Source organism: Terrapene carolina, unplaced genomic scaffold (assembly GCF_002925995.2).
Source record: "Terrapene carolina triunguis isolate 2854851 unplaced genomic scaffold, T_m_triunguis-2.0 Scaffold67, whole genome shotgun sequence".
Lineage (NCBI taxonomy): Eukaryota > Metazoa > Chordata > Testudines > Emydidae > Terrapene > Terrapene triunguis.
The window spans coordinates 13412167-13430026 of NW_020664418.1; the positions used below are offsets into that span (position 1 = coordinate 13412167).

Below are 17860 nucleotides of genomic sequence, written 5' to 3' on the forward strand. Positions count from 1 at the left end.
CGGACAGCGGGGCAAGCAACCGGGCACCTGACTGCACCGTGCACCGGACAGCGGGGCAAGCAACCGGGGGCCGGACTGCGCCAGCCCAACTTGTGCCTGGGATCCGACGGCCACTTGCCCTAGGACGGGGGAGCCCGCCACCGGCACCGGCACTGGGCCCTTCGAGTCACCTGGGGACGGCCCGCTCGGACTGCAGTCGAGCGGTGCCTGGCGGAGCAGGCAGCCGCTGTTGCCTGGCCCCGGAGTAGGAGCGCAGGCTGGAGGCGGAGCCGGGCGCTGGAGCGCATGGAGCCTGGGGCGCCGCTCGCTCCATGTGGCTGTTCCTGCCGCTGCTGCTGTGCTGGGGCCGCGCTGGCGGCGGCGCCCCGGGGGAGCCCTGCTGGGAAGCGCTGCTCCGCTGCCAGGACGAGCCGGACTGCGGCTCCGCCTACAGCCAGTCGCAGGCGGCCTGCGAGCCGGTGCTGGCCGGGGCCGGGGCCGGAGGAGGGGAGCCCCCCGGCGGCTGCCCCAGCCACTGCATCGGGGCGCTGGTGCGGCTGAACCGCAGCCGGAGCGGCCCGGCCCTGGAGCGCTGCGAGTGCGGGCAGGACGCGCGCTGCCGCCGGCTGAAGGCGGCCATCGAGCCCTGCCTGCCCCGGCCCTCCCGCAGCGGCCTGGGCTGCACGGCCGCCCGCTTCCGCTGTCAGCAGGAGCCCGCCTGCCGGGAGCCGCTGGACGCCTACTTGGCCCGCTGCGGGCAGCTCTTCAACGGGCGGCGCTGCACGGCCGCCTGCCGGGCCGCCATGGGGCAGCTGCTGGCCGCGCCGGGGGGCCCCGCGCTGGAGCGCTGCGTTTGCGACGGGCCCGAGCGCCCCTTCTGCCAGGTGCTCAAGGCCAACATGGGCCGCCTGTGCTCCGGGCCGCCCGCCGAGCCGGGCCCGGACGAGGACTACCGGGACGAGGAGCGGCTCCTGCGGGAAGAGGACGAGGGGCCGGGCGCGGGCGGCGCCTGGGTGCGCTCCGGGGGCCGCTCTCGGGACGCGCCGGCCTGGCGCGCCCTGGCACTGGGGGCCCTGCCGCTGGGGCTCCGGCTCCTCTCCTGGCCCTAGGCCGGGCTGCTCGGAGCCTGGCCCGGGGCTGACTAAGGGGGGTCGGAGCGAGGAGGGGCCCCCTAGCGTTGGAGGTGGCTGCGGTGAGCTGGAGCAGGGGTCCCGGCTGACACTCGGGGTCGCTAGCCACCCGGAGGGCCCCGTTTAGAGGCGCCTTTCCTGGCACTGGGACTCCGGCTGTTTGTCCAGCATTTCTCCACGGGCTGAGGTTCCCGTAGAGGTGGCTGGAGGGGTCGAGATGCCTTTTCCTTGGACCCCGGAAACATCATTTTCTCTTTCACCGGAGGAGATGCGGCAGGTCACTAGAGCCTACCAGGGGAGCCCAGCCAGGGACTGAGTCTGTTCTCTATATACTGATCACCCTAAATTCTCAGCTCCAGGGGAAGAGCTAGTTTGAGGGGCACTAGAGGGATCAGAAAATGCTGTAATCCCCATTCTTGCTCTTGTGTGTGGTTCATACCTGTGGACATAGGTATTCACCCAGAGGGGAGCTCTCCATTCCAAACACTAGGGCTAACAGAAACCAGGAAATCTTCAAACATCTGGTTACAAAGCATTGAATTGAGGATGGCCCCACACTGCCCCAGCTGTTCAGGGCTCATGAGTCAGGCTCCAAGAAATTGAGACTGGCTAGAAAAAATTGTGAGATTTAAAAAATTAGGAGTTATTTTTCTTTGCCTTTGGGTTTTGAGCCTTTCGAGGGTCGTGTTTTTACACCCAGCCACAAGGGCAAGACATTTCCTTCATTAAAGAAATGAAAGTTTGGAGTCTTATGTGATGACAGATTTAAGTACAGCGCAAGACTTGCAATAGTTTTGCAATGAGTTGGCAATACTGTGTTGGGAAGAGAGGGTCTTGTCTAATGCTTAGAGCAGAAGATGAGGAATCTGGATGCTTGGATTCTATTTCTAGCATTTCACTGGGTGAACTTAAGCAAAATTACATAAATTGCACACCAAGATTGAGAGTGGCTTTCAAAGCACATGGCAGCAAAACAGAGTTAGCAGAGGCACATTTTCCAGACACAGGTTTGCAGTGTCCATAAGGCCTGGCCCTCTCTCTCTGCCTTAGTTTACCCCATTTGTGAAATGGGTTTAATAATAATAATTCCTATCTCACAGAAGTATTGGCAGAATGAACCAAAATAATTGACACAGCCCTGGCTGGGATGATTTAGTTGAGATTGGTCCTGCTTTGAGCAGGAGGTTGGACTAGATGACCTCCTGAGGTCCCTTCCAACCCTCATCTTCTATGATTCTAATTACCTGGTTGATTCCCACTAGCAGTCTATGGCAAACTTGCTCTCGCAACCTCCTAGTTGCTGGGACCTACAGGGCAGGGCATGAAGGGAGCTGAAAGCCCATCAGTGGTGAGCAGCCCCTGACCCCTGTTTGGCCATCACAGACCTAGGGAAATAGGGGAAAGAGGAATCCAATAGCCCAGGGTGAATGTGTGCACCCTTTTGCCATCCAAGCTGAGCACTTCACTTCTTATTCCCTTCTGCTCCCCATAGTCCATAGCCAGGAAACTTATCGGTATAAATTAATTTTAGCAGAATTTTTATAACCCTGACAATAACTGTACAGTGATCACGCCAAGGCCTGCAGGTCTATATAGTAAACCTAGTCTCTGGTACCGTACACCCCCACTGGGATTCTACTGCAAAGAGCTTTCTCTCTGTAGCATGCGTCTTCCTTGTAGGCCTGAGCTTTCCAATGACTTCAGATTGGACCCGGGGTGTACAAGTGATACTCTCCTGTGGCTCACATCCTGATGTGCCAGAACAGGGACATCCAGACATGCAGACCACTCCCGCAAGTATGCTGGGAAGTCTTAGGGTTACACCTAACATCTGTATAAGCTCACAGTTTGTTTTAACTAAAAACCAAATGCACTGAGTCTCAGAGCCTGGGTCAGTTGACTGAGGATCGCAGGGCTCGGCTGTGGGGCTAAAAATAGCAGTGTAGACCTTTGGGCTTGGGGTGGAGCCCATGCTCTGAGACCTACCTGCGTTCACAGGCTCTTAGAGCCCAAATGTCTACACTGCAATCTTCAGTCCCACAGGCCAAGCCCTGGGAGCCCAAGTCAGCTGACCCAGCCATCTGGTGGGTCTTTTAGTGCAGTGTAGACGTATCCACAGACTCTAGAGCATGCCATAGGGTTGAGCTGGTCCAAGGGTCACCCTCTGGTTACTCATGTTTTGGAGCTACTTAAAAAAAACATTTGCCCTCTCTTCTAGGTGCTCCATTGCTTTTAATGCATGCAAAGCCGCAGATCCTCAACTGCAACCAGACTTTGGCTAACCATTGTGAATATGTATATTGCTTGGAACTTCTTTTCCTGCACACATATTTTGTACAGAAAGTAGGGAGCTAACCTGAGGTTATTTAAATTGTAAAATAAGTATAACCCTGTCACTGTAAAATCTTTACTTTTTTCTAATTCATCATTAGAACATGTATTTTTGGTACAATTTCGATAAAAGTTTTTGACAAAGTTACAATATTGGCTTGGGTATCTTGAATCTCCTTAGAATTCTTCTGGAGCTGTGGGAGCGGGGAGTGGACACAGATTAATTGCAGGTGCCCAAGACTGGCTTTTTTTTAAGGGGTTCCCCCAGCAAAGTTATTCTTGGAGGCTGATAGCAAATGTGGGCTGGTGGGTTCACTGTTCCCTCCCCAGCTCACAGAGCAGGGGCTGGGTCAGTACTGGGAACAGGGGCTGCAAGGTTCATTAATCAGACCCCGTGTGAACAGAGACGCTCGTCACCTACAAACTGTAATATCTGGTCTGTGTCCAGCTGAATAAATGATGGTTCTGTGTCTGAGCCAGCCACTGAAGAAAGGAACTGGGGACTGGAGTATTTGGAAAATTATTTAATAAAGCCAACAATAAATTACATTTTCTTTAAACGCAGCAGACTTTGAGAAAAGCTCTGAGCAGTGCTGGGCCCATTCACACAGTGCTGCCTCCTGCCAAGCAACTACTGCAATTTACATTTCCCTCCCCTAAAACAAACAGTGCACAGAGCCAGAGGAGCTGCCTGCGGCTCTGAGGAGCTCACTCATCGACCCAGCCTTCTACAAGCAGAACAGAAAGAAAAATCATAATCAAAAATAAGAGCTGAGGTGAGGGTCAGTTCAGTCCAAAATAACGTTGGGGGTTTCAGGGTTAAGTGATGTCTATAAGTAAAGATTGTCACAGGGAGGAAAGGATCAGTCAGGATTGTGGCTCAAAGCAGCTCCAAACAGAAAGACCCAATAAACCCAGTGCTAGGGAGGAACTGGTGGTTAGCAATTCAGCACCCAGTTATATGGGCATAGGAATAAGGCCAAAGCCTGATCCCAATCAGAATTTTGTCATGACCTCCAGTGGGATGAATTTAGCCCAGGGGCCTGCAGCATTTCAGAGGAGTGCAGGAGGGGGGCAAAGTTGTCAGCATATAGAACATTATATGTGATTAGATTGTATCCTGCAAAGTGGGGGGGGGGGAATGGAACAGAGAGACCGATGAAAAGTTGGGGCAGAGGGGCAAATCAAGGTCTGGGAGGGGTAACTGCCCCCTTTGCCCCACAGCAAATGACTCCCCTTGTCTGGGATAGTCCAGATAGTCAGAAGTAGACAGAAATAAAGGGCATGAAAATTAGTCAGGCTAAATTTAAGCTGGCGTATTTGGCTTCAGACAATAAAGTGCACAGAGGTAGGACCAATGCTCTTAGGGTTGATATGAATCCTTCTGGTCCCCCAGCTTGCTTAATCTCTCCCCAGCCATTTCAGGACAGTGTTGCTACAGCCTGAGAGAATGCTGTTTAGGGACATAGTATTACAGAAAGAGATTGGGGAGGGCACACGATGCACACGGTGAAATTCTGCTCCAAAACGGAGCGACTGGACTGATTGAGAGATCTGATGTAGGAGCAGGGAGCTGACTGATCCATTGATGAAGGCACATCTGCAGTACTCGAGTCAGCACTAGAGCTGGACAAATAGATTTTTTTGGTTCACTGGCAAGTCTGGAAGGTCAACAAAAGAAATTGTTTTGGGGCAAATGAGATTTTGTTTTGACAAAATCAAACCATTATATTTTGATTTTGACCACGTTCTAATAAAATTAAGAGACAGTTTAGAACTAAAAGCAGTTTCAAACCCATCCCCACATTTTTTTTAAAAAGACCAAAACAATTCAGCAGAATCACCATGAATTCGTGAAATAATTCAGTGTTGCTGAAACTGCATTTTTAACTGGAAAAAATATAAGTTTCTTCGCCCAGCTCTAGTCACGCCCGACCTGGAGTGCTGCACACGTCAGTACTCTGTACGGCATGGCACATCAGCCTCCACTCAGAGCTCCATTGCTCACATAAGCATCCAGATCATGGATCTGACCCCAGCCCTCAGGAGCAAACTTGCACCTACTCGACTGCAGTTTTAGCTGTTGTTTGGCTTTCCCACACCGTTGAGCGTTTTCTAAGCAACTGGCTGGACTTCCAATCCAGTCAGTCTTAAAAACAAGCTACTACAGACATGTCTGTTTAACAGTCAGCTTAGGATCCAATTAAAAAAATAGAGCCCTGAATAATTAAAACACAATTGGTAAAAGCGCAACCAAATAGATCCCAGTCATTGGGAGATGCTCTGGTGTGGCTTTTACCAAGATTAAAGGTGCATAGTAGATAATACTTAGACTATGGGCCTGGTCCATTGATTTGGATCAGGCCCTTCTAAGTGCTTTTCTTCCATAGATCCCCAGGGCCTGATCCTGCAAGGTGCTGAGTGTTCTCAGCTCTCGCTGATTTCAGGAAAGATACCAAGACTCTCACAAGAGGTGCTCAGCCCCTTGGGGCCCCAGGGAGGTGAGCTATATTTGTACATTCCCCCCCCCATTCTCTTCCCTCAGGTTGTGGACAGAGAGCCAAGCGCTGGCTGCACATCACCGGCCAATCAGGAGACAGGATTTTTTTTAAAAAGGTGTCCTAGATGAGGATTTGCGAAGAGAAAGGAACATGTTTGGCCCAAAGGAAAGATGAGCACATGGTCTGCAGGGGATGATGAAGAGTTTACAGAGGGGGACAGGGGAGGAATCTGCAGGAGTTAAAATTAAGAAAATAATATTTATCCCACTTTTTAAATAGTGAAGGAGATTCGAGGGTGGAATAGGCCATCTGCCACAGTCACGGAGCCCCTGACTGGAGGGATCGAAGCGTGCGAGTGGGGATTAGGCAGAAATACATTCATACCATCCTGCAGCCAGGGGGATGGGACTCAGACCCTTTCCTCAGATCCCCCTCAGACCCTTCCCAGCCCCTCTATCCACGACTCTCTTGTGGAGAGGCAGTGAGTGTGGAAGGAGCAGCCACAGGGAGCAAATCCTTAAGGAAGGTAGCACTAAAGCCCCCTGCCTTCTGTTATCACGTCCCTCACCGGATCCCTAAAGGCCAGTAGTCTACAGCAACACATACAAATGCCCTGTTTGAATGATCAGCCCTTTAAGCTCTAAATCTTGCCATTATCCCCTAGCTCCCCAGGCAGGGGTCAGTAATGGAGCTAGGATTGTTCCTTGACATTAAATACTAAAAGCTCTTTTTTAATTCTCTCTTTGCTTAACATGTGATGACAGCACACACCCATTTTTTACAATCATTTGTACATATATACTGTGTATATACATACGTAAAATCATCAGACAGTGCATATAAGTGAAACCCTCTAGATAAACTCGTGTTCTGTAACTAACGTGACAGCATGTATATAAACCATCCATGTGTCTGTTAATACACGTACGCAAACCGCTATGCATGCACATGATTCCTGGATGGGAAGTCAGATGAGGAGGCTGGTGCTGAGGAGGTCTGTCAGTATCTGTTGCCTTCGGTGCTGTACTGATCCCTCAGGGGTCCATGCTCACCTGGGTGTTACTGCAGAGTACAGGCTGTGACACAGGAAACAAAGGAGGGTGGGGGGAGAATGGAAGATTATTTGCTTAGCTTGTGAATGCTTCAAGTGCAGGCACTGGGGTGTCACACTGGGGCCATGATTGCTACCATGGAACAACGAAATAATAAATGACATGGCTGAGACATCAGACTGAATATTTGTTCACTCCTGGCCTGCTGGACTCCATGACAATTATTAATTATGTTTATCATGGTACTGCCTACAGACCAACCGAGATTGGGGCCCCATTGTGCTAGACAATGTACAGACAGTGCTTCTCTGAATTACAGAATTCAAATCTTTCTACAGGTTGTATGGATCTGGATTTTTAGCGAGGCAACAGAAAACACAGGCAAGCAAGGAGGTTTAAAAACCAAACAACGTCAGGGCCTTTCTATGTTATTTCCCAGTCTTGCTGATCATGGAAAGATCTATCTGCAATCAGAAGCCATTGCCTTTAAAACTTAACCTCCAGCCCAACTACTTCAGGAAGAACGATTCTCAGAGCTACTCTTAAGCTTAGCTGTGCTCCCTGCTAATGTGGGGAAGGGAGCAGGAACTGGGATGGGAGAAACTGGACAGAGTGACATGCTGCATCCTTCTCCTCCTTTCCATTTTGTAGGGATAGGGGTTCACAGTCAGGAAGGCAGTGGGAGATAAGGACCAGGGAAAGCCATCCCACCACAAGGTTTAGCAGCATCCAAATTAAAGTAAACCCAAGTGCAAGCCACGCTGGTGCTGAGTCTGACCTGAAAGGGCCCACTGATTAAGGACCTTTGGAATGAACTAACTTTGATGTTTCTTCATCCAGCATTGAACAGTGCAGGCTGCTAAACCGACAGGAAGAGCGATTCCGCTGCAAGACTGTCAGGAGCTCAAAGGTTATTGCTTGTGCAACGCAATTCACCGCTTTCCATAAAGACGTAGCTAATTTCTATCCTGGCCCCACTCACCTCATTTCAGAATCCGAAGGGCCTGGTCCAATGAGCGTCTGCGCTCTGGCTTCAGCGGGTGTTGGATCAGACCCCAGATCTTCTAGGGCAGAAGGGAGAGCATGGCCAGGGTCACAGCTGCCCTCAATGACATGCTCACAGCCTGGCCAATAGCCACCTTAACTCAGCTCCTCTCTGGGCACCAGGGGGATTTGTGAGCAAAGGAAGCTGCAGCCCCACAGCAAGCAGATCTTTGCAGAGATAGCTGGCTTGTTGCTCTCTGACAGCACGGCTTCTGCCATTTGCTCTTCCTTCTGCCCTAGGAAATCCGGGGTCTGATCCAACACCTACTGAAGCCAGAGCAAAGACTCATTTGCTTTAATGGCCACTGGATCAGGCCCTTAGTATCCTGAAATGGGGCGGAATGTAAATGCAGTGAGCTGGGTTTGGATTGCCACACCCCCTCAATGGGAACAATCCCAGGAAACTCTGGAAGATCGACCCACAAGAGTTGGGTTAAACCCAGATCATATGGGGCTTTTCCACTGATCTCACTGGGCTTTAGATCAGGTCAACTGCGCTGTTCCTTTTTTTAAAAGGACATCAACTTTAAAAAACATCACTTCTGTTGGAAATTGGTTTACTTGCAATTGTAAGTAATGTTTTGGAGTGACAGCTACATTCTAAAGAGGCTTGGTGGAATTCAATTTTAGTTTTTGATCATTTCGATAGATGTTTATTTTAAAGGATTTTTAAAGATTTTTTTATCTATTTTTAAATGTTCTCACTTGCGCAAAATTACAGGTTTTCATTTTTTATTTTTGTTTAAACTTTTATCAATTTAAATTGTCCACGTTTTGGGAAATGACGGGGGGGGGAGGGGAGAGTCAGACAGTAATTAGTGAAGGACAGGAGATGTTGAGATTCAAAAAGTTAACAATTTAGAACTGTGAAAACACAAATTGTCAACATCACATTCAAATATACAAAGTAAATATCCTGGAGCCAAACTAACAATTTCTCAAGCAGCATTTTTTATTTACTTTGCCTATCTATACATTTTGATTATGATGGATGGAAATATTTTTTTGGTTTGTGTGTGTGTGTATGGTAAAATCAACGTATTTCAACATTTACCAATAAAATCTAACCCTTCCAAGACTACTTCTTATAAGAGAGATTAGAGAGAAATATCATTCTCTGTTTTTGTCTTCGCTTTGCATATTGTGAATAGTCAATTTCACTCTTTAACCTGTTTGGTCAGACAGATTCCTCTGTTTATGTGGGTCTCACACAGCAAAGGGAGGGGAAAAAACAACAACTTAAATTGGGCTGTATGATTATTAACCAATCACAAAATCTGGCCGTGGGGACTAGGGGCAGGACCTGAAACCACTAAGTCACTTGAAAAAAAACAAAAAAACCAGACAAGATTTCAAGCTGACAGTGCTCCTGTAGGAAGTGAATATTTAAGGGTGATGAAAGGAAACAGAACACCAGCCCTGAAGTCCTCTGTTTATCTATAGAGCAGGTACATCACATGCAGTGTAAGCTTCCAACACCCTGTTCCAAAGGGATTCCTGTAGGAGTGACTGGATCATTCGGGTTTCTTAAACCATTCGATTCTTATTAAGGCTGCCAACGAGGCTGCTGGAGCCAATCGCGAAGGCAGACTCCTGTCATATGGAGACCTATCTGTTAAGAACAGGACTGGAACCAACTTACTTCAGGATATGTAACCAGCTACCCATCAGGTGGAAAATGCTTTTGATCGCTTCAAGTGATCTTGAGCTTTAGTGATCAGGAGGGCAGGGAAAGACTCCATATCTTCTTACCAAGCCTGGAGCTCCCTGGTTCTTTGCTTTTAACTCTCCACATTGCATGTAAAGACATGCAGATCCATCCATACTGATGAGACTAGGCAGTAGAAGATACTCCTATAATACAGCATCGTTTTACCAGCTGCCGAGCGGCACCGTCCTGAGTTTGCTAAGCAGGTGCACCCAGGGGGCAGAGAGCTCTTGTGCACGGATTACCCCAGATAGAAAGGTGGACGGTCACTTGGAGTCAGTATGCCTGACACACACGACTATCCCCACAGCTGCTGCAAGAGGAGCAGAGCAGAGCAGGAACGCCGGAATCCCCTGGCTACCCCATTTGACTCCGCTCAAGAGCTTACTGCGGGGAAGATGTAGGATTAAAATCATCATCATCATAAAATGCACCCTCCAGGCAGGATTTTTATGTCAAATGTGGTGAGCTGAGCCCTTCATTTCCTACCCATCCTAACCTTATAATGTACAAATCAAATCCCCACTCCCCATCTGCTCCCGTATGAGGAGAGCTGGCGGTACAGGGCCTGCAGCCGAAAAACTACTCTGCTCGCAAGCTCCATTAGCCCCTGACCTCCTTCCTCCGTCAGCATGTCAGTAAGGAGAGATGGAAGGAGAAAGGGACAGAAGTAGAGGGAGAGGGGAAAATGCACTTCCCTCCCTCCATTCAGTGTTAAATCCACACGCCCCCAGGGTGCTGATCAATGGCCTGGTCACATGGGGATTGAGAGACAGGGGTTGCGGGGGGTGCACAGAAAGGCTACAGCCCCATTTGGAAGCCCAGCCTCCCATTTTGCAGGTGCAAATAATTGTGGGTGCAAACACATGGGAGCCACAAACATCGTCACATGAGCATCTCCAGAGTCACTAGTGGTTTTGGGTGCCAGACTTGATGCACTTGAAAGGGATCAAATTTTCAGAGGAGATGCTTAGCACTTCCAAAAAATCCCTTTAAAGGGGTCTCAAGTCTGACACCCACCAAAATGTCACTAGTCCCTCTGAAAATCCTGGCCTTCACTCATGTCTTCAGATCGGGTAACAGACATCTAAGAGACCTCCACTGAGAGTCAAGCCCCTGTTCGGGTGGGCAAGATGCCACTTTCTTCACTGCACATACTGCAAGGACAACAGCTGGGTCCTGTCATTTATATAGCACCTTTCCTCGGCCAAGGAACCCAGAGCACTTCACAGACCATATATATACAATTTACCATTAAATGCAGCCACCTCTGGGGTGGACAGCAGCAACCAACTAGCACTAGCACATTGCACAGTAGCTGGGAGGGGACATTTTGGCAAGACAATGTCATTTGTTGTAAACAGGAGGCCAAGAATTCATCCTGTGTCATTAAAATATACAGAGACTCAGGCTGGCAGGCACTCACAGGGCCTGGAAAATAGACAAAAAGCAAGTAGCGTGAGTGTGTGACACTAGTGAAGTCAAAGCACATTAGGGCTTGCACTTTCTTCCTCCTACAGGGGTCAGGCTGGGAAAATAAGCGCTGGCACCCTTCCAAGCTCTGCCCGCTGGTCACTGAAAGAAGATGCCACTTGCAGCAAATTGTGCAGGTCTTCCCTCTCTCTCAGCTGCTTTGATCAGTGGTGTAATAGTTAACAACATGGACACATAAGCCAACATTAGGTTTCAGAGTCAACATCCCCACAGAATTGAATGGGAGCATTCACACTTCTCAGAGCTATTGTTTCAGGCTGCCTGAAGACTCAGGCATACATCGCTACCCCTGTTTACACACAGTTCACATGGTGAAGGTTTATACCCATAAGGAGTAGAGACTATTTTTCAGCTCATTAAGCCACCAAGAGCTGGCCGAGCAATGGGAGTCCGGGGAGCATGGATCCCTGTTTTGATGTTAGAGTTAGCAGGGTCACAGACTGGAGCAGGGGGAAGCAGCCTACGACCTCAGGCCTTGGCAGAGAACTGAGGAGAGAACTGACCTGTCTGAGCCTGGATCCCATCACCCAGCTGGGATCTTAGACCTGGGGTGAGGGGTGGGGATGGGGTATTTAAAAGATTTCAGTTCACCTCTATCAAAAATATAAATAATTTAAAAAGAGTGCGGACAAGTATCTGCACAGAGCCCGGCTCCCAACATGGGAGCATGAGGTGAGAACCAACTAAACATTAAAGGGTTAAATCCTCTTGACACCCAGCCAGGCTTCCCGAACTACTCCTGGACTGGAGCAGAACTTTCCCTCTGCCGTGCCAGGCTGTCACGCATCTCACACGCCCACGGCCCCCCTCTTCCCCGCAGCCTGGGGTGCAGCAGGGGAGAAAGGAGCTCGGGGGGCACCAGGTTTGCTGGCCATGTGACTGCGCAGAGCAGGGAGGAGAATCTGTGGGAAGGGGCTCCGGGGTAAACGGGGGGAGAGCGAGTCTCCTCCTGGCTCTCCACACTGCATCCTGGCAGGGAGAACACAGCTCTGATTTTCCAGCTCAGCAGATCACACAGATTTGCTGGACTCCAAGTGCTGAAAAATCTGGATGACGGGTCAGATCAGCCAGTGCAGAGGTACTTGTAGGGACAGCACCCTGCTCCCCCCATCCCAGTCCCAACACATCACCTGGGCATGCAGAAGCCCTGAGCCATCCATGTCCCTTAGCTTCTGCCATTGCCCTGTTGGATCTGGTCCATGCCCAGTGGCCAGTGCAGGCAGGGTCCCTTCCTTATAGCACATTCTCTGGAGCATTGTCCTTTCCAATGGGCCCCTCCCATGGAGACACAGAGCCAAGCGCCTCATGTCCATTTCAGTTCAAAGGGCTGCCTCTGGGGGCCCCTCTGAACACCTGCCTGCCCCCCTCCACTCATCCCCTGTGCCTGACAGGACAAAGGGAGAGGGCATCCCCCTGTGATCTGTCAAGTGTAGGAGAGGGACGCAGGACAGACAGACCCCTGCCCCTCCTTATGGCTCCAGATCTGTTCAAGAAGAAATAAAAGGATCCCCACAGCAGCCTCCTGCCCCCACGGGAAGCTAACAGCCTCTGGGGCAGAGAAATGGTCCCACAGGCAGCTTATTCCAATTAAGCAGCCAAGCACAAAGGGGATGGGGATTAGCAGCTACCTGTGGATTCTCCCAAGCTGCAGAGAGACGACACAAAGGCCTGCTTCTACCCCACTCAAACGGGGAGGGGACGATCGCTCCACCTTCCCCATCAAACCGTTCCAAATTCAGAGGGGGACAAGCACCAAGACCTTCCCTACCCCATCCCCACGCATAGGGATGCCCGCCCTACCCCACTGAACAGAGGGGAGAGCCACAGCCCCTTCCCCACCTCTGATCCCAGGCAGCCAGGAGCGGGGAGACACCTAGGATTCAGCCTCTTCTCCATTCCTGGCTCTGGGTATTGCCGCTTCTCCTGATTCCAACGTAACGATCCCAGGGTGGGATTTTGAAAAGCGACACGGCGAGTCAGGAGCCTGGAGGGGCAGGGTTGGCCGGGCGCCAGCTCTTAACTCACTATGGGGGCTACTGAAAAATCTGGCCACTCTTCGCCGCCTGGGCTGGTTGTACAGCAGCACGAGGGAGGCGTGGCATTTTAAAGCCAGGTACAGACAACAGGTCTCTCTCCCACAGAGCGTACAGTCTCGATTAGATGGAACAGCCTGGGAGGAGACGTCGGAAGGGGCACGGGAACGGTCAGGGGATGTGCCGATTGCTACATGTGCATCTCGCGTGCCAGGCGAGATGGATAAAGGGAGAGGAATGGCTTAAGCAGCATTAAGACATTTGGATTTTTGTGTATGACGTATGAACTGGGACAGTCGGGCGAGGGGCTGAGAGGGGTGGGCAGCGCTGAAGCTGTGTCTGGAGGCTGCAGAGAGCCCAGGCCGAATCCAGGCTATTCCTGGCCTAGTGGGTGGTGCACGAGGACGTGTGGCGCCACTAGGGGGCGAAGGAGATCTCAGGGACAGCAAGCCGAGGATCTGGCCAGGCAGCAGGTGGGAGTAGGGGGCAGCAGGATCAGACAGGCAGTGGGCAGGATGAACACACATGGGGACAGGGCCCAGAGCAGGAACTATGGGAGTGGCAGATGCAGGGCTGAACGGGGGAGCAGAGGCATATTTGGAAGTTGTTAGCAAGGAGATGGCAATTGGTGGCGTGAGAGCGGATGGGGTCACCCAGGGACGGAGCATGGCGGGAGCAGGAGGAGACTGAGGATGGAGCCTGACAGGACACTGATGGACAGCAGGACATGGGGCCACAGAGAGAGACACTGAAGGAGCATCTGGACAGGCCCACAGAACCGGCCAGGAGCAGGTCACTGGCTGTCTCAGTGAGAGCTGGGCCAGCGGGGGCGGAAGCTGGACTGCAGAGGATGCAGGAGAGAGCTGGAAGAGGGTCAGGAGCAGGCAGCAGGTTCGAGAAGGGGACAAGGAGGAGGAGAGCGGGTAGTAGCTGGAGAGGCAGGAGGGGCTGTGGGAGGACTTTAAGGAACTGTTCAGAAGTAGAAGGGAGACGGGAGAGAGGTGAAGACGGCGGGCGGGTGTGGGTCAGTAGTAGGAACAAGTGCAGCCGAGGCGAGACAGCCAGGAGGTGGCAGTGGGGTGAGAGGAGCCAAAATCAAATGCTGAGCAGAGGGATCAGGAGCCTGGGAGGTGCAGAGGGGCTTAGCCAGGGAGATGGCAGAGGACAGTCACACGTGCCTTGCACGTTCTCCACAGAGGCTCCATGGGGTGGGAGGCGGAACGGAGGGAAGGGAGACCCCACGGGAGGGGTTAGCGGGGCAGACAGAGCAGTGAGAAGCCAGCGGAGCTGAAGGAGACACAGCCAGGTGGAGAAGGGAGGGCAGCTGGCGTGGAGCTGAGCGCCGCGGAGGGACTGGAAGCGTTGCATGGGGGGGGACAATGCTAATGGGAGGCGGTGGGGGGAGCTGGCAGTGGGGACTGGCAGTAGGGAACAGTGAGGGGGAGAGGCCAGTGCTGTGTAAGGCACAATCACACTCACAGCTCCGGACAGACTCCGACAGCATCTCCTTGCCCATGGATTGCGCGTCCCTCATCTGGAACACAGAGGGGAGTTCTCATCACGCTGCGGCCTCGGGCCGATTGCTGTCTAATCCCCAGACACCCAATTTACCGCCCCCACCTTCCCACACCTGGCAAGTGCCCCAACACCCCCACCCCCATCCCACCCAGGCCATTCTCTTATGTTCCCAAGTATCCATTTACACCCCACGCATGAATCCTCCCCAATTCACCCCCCAGCCCTGCTGTACCTTGATCTGCTCTTTCAGGTACTCAGCCCGGCCCATCAGAGTCTGAATCTGCCGGCAAGACACAAACAATCACTCGTCCGGCTCCGTGACCAGGAGTCACAGCTGAGCATGAGCCGGCAGCTAAATGATGCCAGCTCAGGAAGTGGGGAAAGGCTGGCCTGGCAGCTTAGCGGCAGGGAGCCTGGTTTGGTTCCCTGGGAGAAGGCAACATGGTTAGCCTCAGGAGAGAGCTGGGTCTGACCTTCCTCAGCCAGAAGGGTCACCTGGGGAGGAATTGGGGAGTGGGGGAAGGACAGCTGGGATCTAGGCGACTCTACCAGTGGCTTTGAGGACCACCATGGGAGTGCAGCTGGGAGGTGAAGAGTCAGTGTTGAGGAGGCTGATTTGGACTAATTGAGCTTGTTTAGTCCAAGGGAGGCAGCACTGTCTAGTGGTTAGGGCACCAGCCTGGCACATGGGGGCCTGGGTTCTGTTCCCAGCTCAGCTGCAGACTAACTACATGATTTCCTCCCGCCTCAGTTTCCCCATTCATAAAATGGGACGGAACGTGCTCTAGAACAGGTGCTAAGTACTATTATAATCCAGTCCAGAACATTGCTTTTTATCTGAAGACAACAACAAAAAATCGTCCCACAACCCATCATATCCCACAGTCCTTTGCAGCTGCCAAGGTTTGTGGGCTTGGGGTCCCAGGAGGAAACCAGGGAAGGTGACGGAGGGCTGCTGCTGTGCTGTGGGGCTGTTCCTCCTTCTCTCCACCACTCCAAGAGGCGGAGGCGAGATGGAGCCTATGCGGCTGTTCTAGAACTGAGTAGCAGGTAGGACAGGCAGCAGCCCCAAGTCAGTTCTTCCTTCCATCTCCTGCCCAGGTTCCTGCTAAATCTTCCTGAGCCAGGGATATTGCTGCTTTTTCACCGATTTATCCTCAGAGCTCATGTTTTCTAGACCGTTAATCATTTTTGTTGCTCTTCTCTGGACTTTCTCCAATTTGTTCACATCTTTCCTGAAGTGTGGGGCCCAGAATAGGATACAGTCCTATGATCCACTGAGCTCCCCCTGCAAACCCACCCCTGGCTTACACCCCACCAGCTGAAAGCCCAATCTAGCCTGTTCCCAGGGAGGTCAGAGCAGGATTGTCCCTGACCCAGAACTTGGTCTGGCGTAATGAAACTTCTGCCACTCCCCTTGGCAGAGATCTTGCCACTGGCAAAGGGCTCTCAGTATCCAGCTGTGGGTCATCCCCTCAGCCCTAGCAGGAAGGAATGGAGGCAAATGCTAAAACCAAGGGAGCCTGTAACTGAAATCCCCATTGGGCTGTTCCTCCGGGAGAGCAGGTGAAGGGAACGACCCCATTGCATACCTCAGAGTGAAGCAGCTCCCGTCTCCTGCCCACAGGCTCTGCTGGAAAGAGAGCAGGCAGCGTTAGCCTCCAGCGCTGCACAGAATAGCAGCATGTACGGTCTCTGTTGCTAAGCAAGATTCCAGCAGCGCCAGCTGGAATCCCACTGCAGGCTGTAACTCACCAGCTAACATAAGCAGCAGCTCCCCCAGACTCTGCTGGTAGAGATCAAGTGTGTCAGAGTCATCCTTGCCCTCCTCCTCCTGGAAAAGAGACCCCAGGAGGTTACAGACAAGCTCCCAGACACTGCATAACATCAGTGAGGAGAGGCAGGAGAGAAAGCTCATACAATGACGGTACCAAGCTCTTATCTAGCACTGTTCAGCAGTAGACCTCAAAGCACTTTACAAAGGGAGGGCTGGATCATTATTCCCATTTCACAGATGGAGAAACTGAGGCACAGGGCGATGCTGTAGCTTGCCCAAGGTCACCCAGCCCGTCTCCTGAGTCCTGGAGAGAGAAATCCTCAAACAGACAGAGATATGAGCACAGGCCATTCACTTCTGTGAGCATGTGTAAAGGATGATGCCTGTAATATTACATGGCTATTATGTGTCTGTTTGTTTTATGATTACAAAGGGTTAATTCAGGCGTTAGTTTGCCCCCTAGGCAGGAAAGCAGACAGACATGTGTGATAGCCCTCCATTCCCTGACACTTAAAGGGACAATGCAGTTATCAGTCCCTTTGAAGTTTGCCTCTGACCATGCTGAGTTCAACAGTCTCTGGACTGGTAAAGGGGAGAGGGAAATCCTGATGGGAAACGGAAACAAAGAAACTTGGAGTGGATAAAAACTGAGCCCCTGGAGCATAGGGGGAGACAGAGGGCTATGAGGAAGCAGATTGAACCCCAGTCTGAGAAATGGGGATGTCTGGAAAAGCTAGGCCTACCTAAGCCTTAGCTAAGACAGATATGCACATAAACAGTTCCTTGTCCTTTCTCTTGGTACCCTTTGTTCCTGCTGTTAAGATTAAACAATACTTTGTTTTGAAAAGGCTGCTTTGAGGCTCTGTTTTCAGCACAGCTCCCGAAGGGAAGTCCTGCACGTCGCCAAGCCCAATCAGGCTTGCTGAGCAATCCCAGCTGGTACACGGGGGGCTGCAGCTGAGATCTGGTCTGAGTGGGAGACTCCAGGGATTCCACCCCAGACCCGGTGCCGGCAAGAGGCCTGAGGCCGGAGCGAGGTGCACTCAGCCAGAATGAGAGGGATCAAAGGTGCAGCTAGCCCTGAACCACGACACTACGTAACACAGTGGCCAGGTGCCCACAGGTCTCAGCAGGGTTCAGACCTGGGATCTTCAGCATCAAACACCCACCAGTAGTGTAGCTAGGGGGGAGCGGGGGAGCGGCTGTTCCCCCACTGAGCACAAGTGGCGCCTTGTCAATTTCTTGGCACCTTTTTACTCACCTGGGAAAGCGATTAAAAAAAAAAAAAAAAAA

General features: G+C 51.7%; 2 protein-coding genes across 2 annotated transcripts in view; one reads left to right on the top strand and one right to left on the bottom strand.

Moving 5' to 3' along the window:
* The first annotated feature begins 311 nt into the window (after positions 1-311).
* LOC112113880 (growth arrest-specific protein 1-like) lies at positions 312-1088 on the top strand. Its single transcript, XM_024210328.1, has one exon. The coding sequence runs from the start codon at positions 312-314 to the stop codon at positions 1086-1088; it is 777 nt and encodes a 258-aa protein (XP_024066096.1).
* Positions 1089-5180: 4092 nt separating this feature from the next.
* Positions 5181-17860, bottom strand: part of ULK3 (unc-51 like kinase 3) — a 23809-nt gene continuing 11129 nt past the window's right edge. The window contains exons 12-16 of the mRNA XM_024210309.2: positions 16546-16624; positions 16383-16423; positions 15023-15070; positions 14752-14806; positions 5181-7017 (exon numbers count right to left, since the gene is read on the bottom strand). Coding sequence (XP_024066077.1) covers positions 7001-7017; positions 14752-14806; positions 15023-15070; positions 16383-16423; positions 16546-16624 — 240 coding nt within the window. The 3' untranslated portion in view covers positions 5181-7000. The remainder of the gene's footprint in view (positions 7018-14751; positions 14807-15022; positions 15071-16382; positions 16424-16545; positions 16625-17860) is intronic.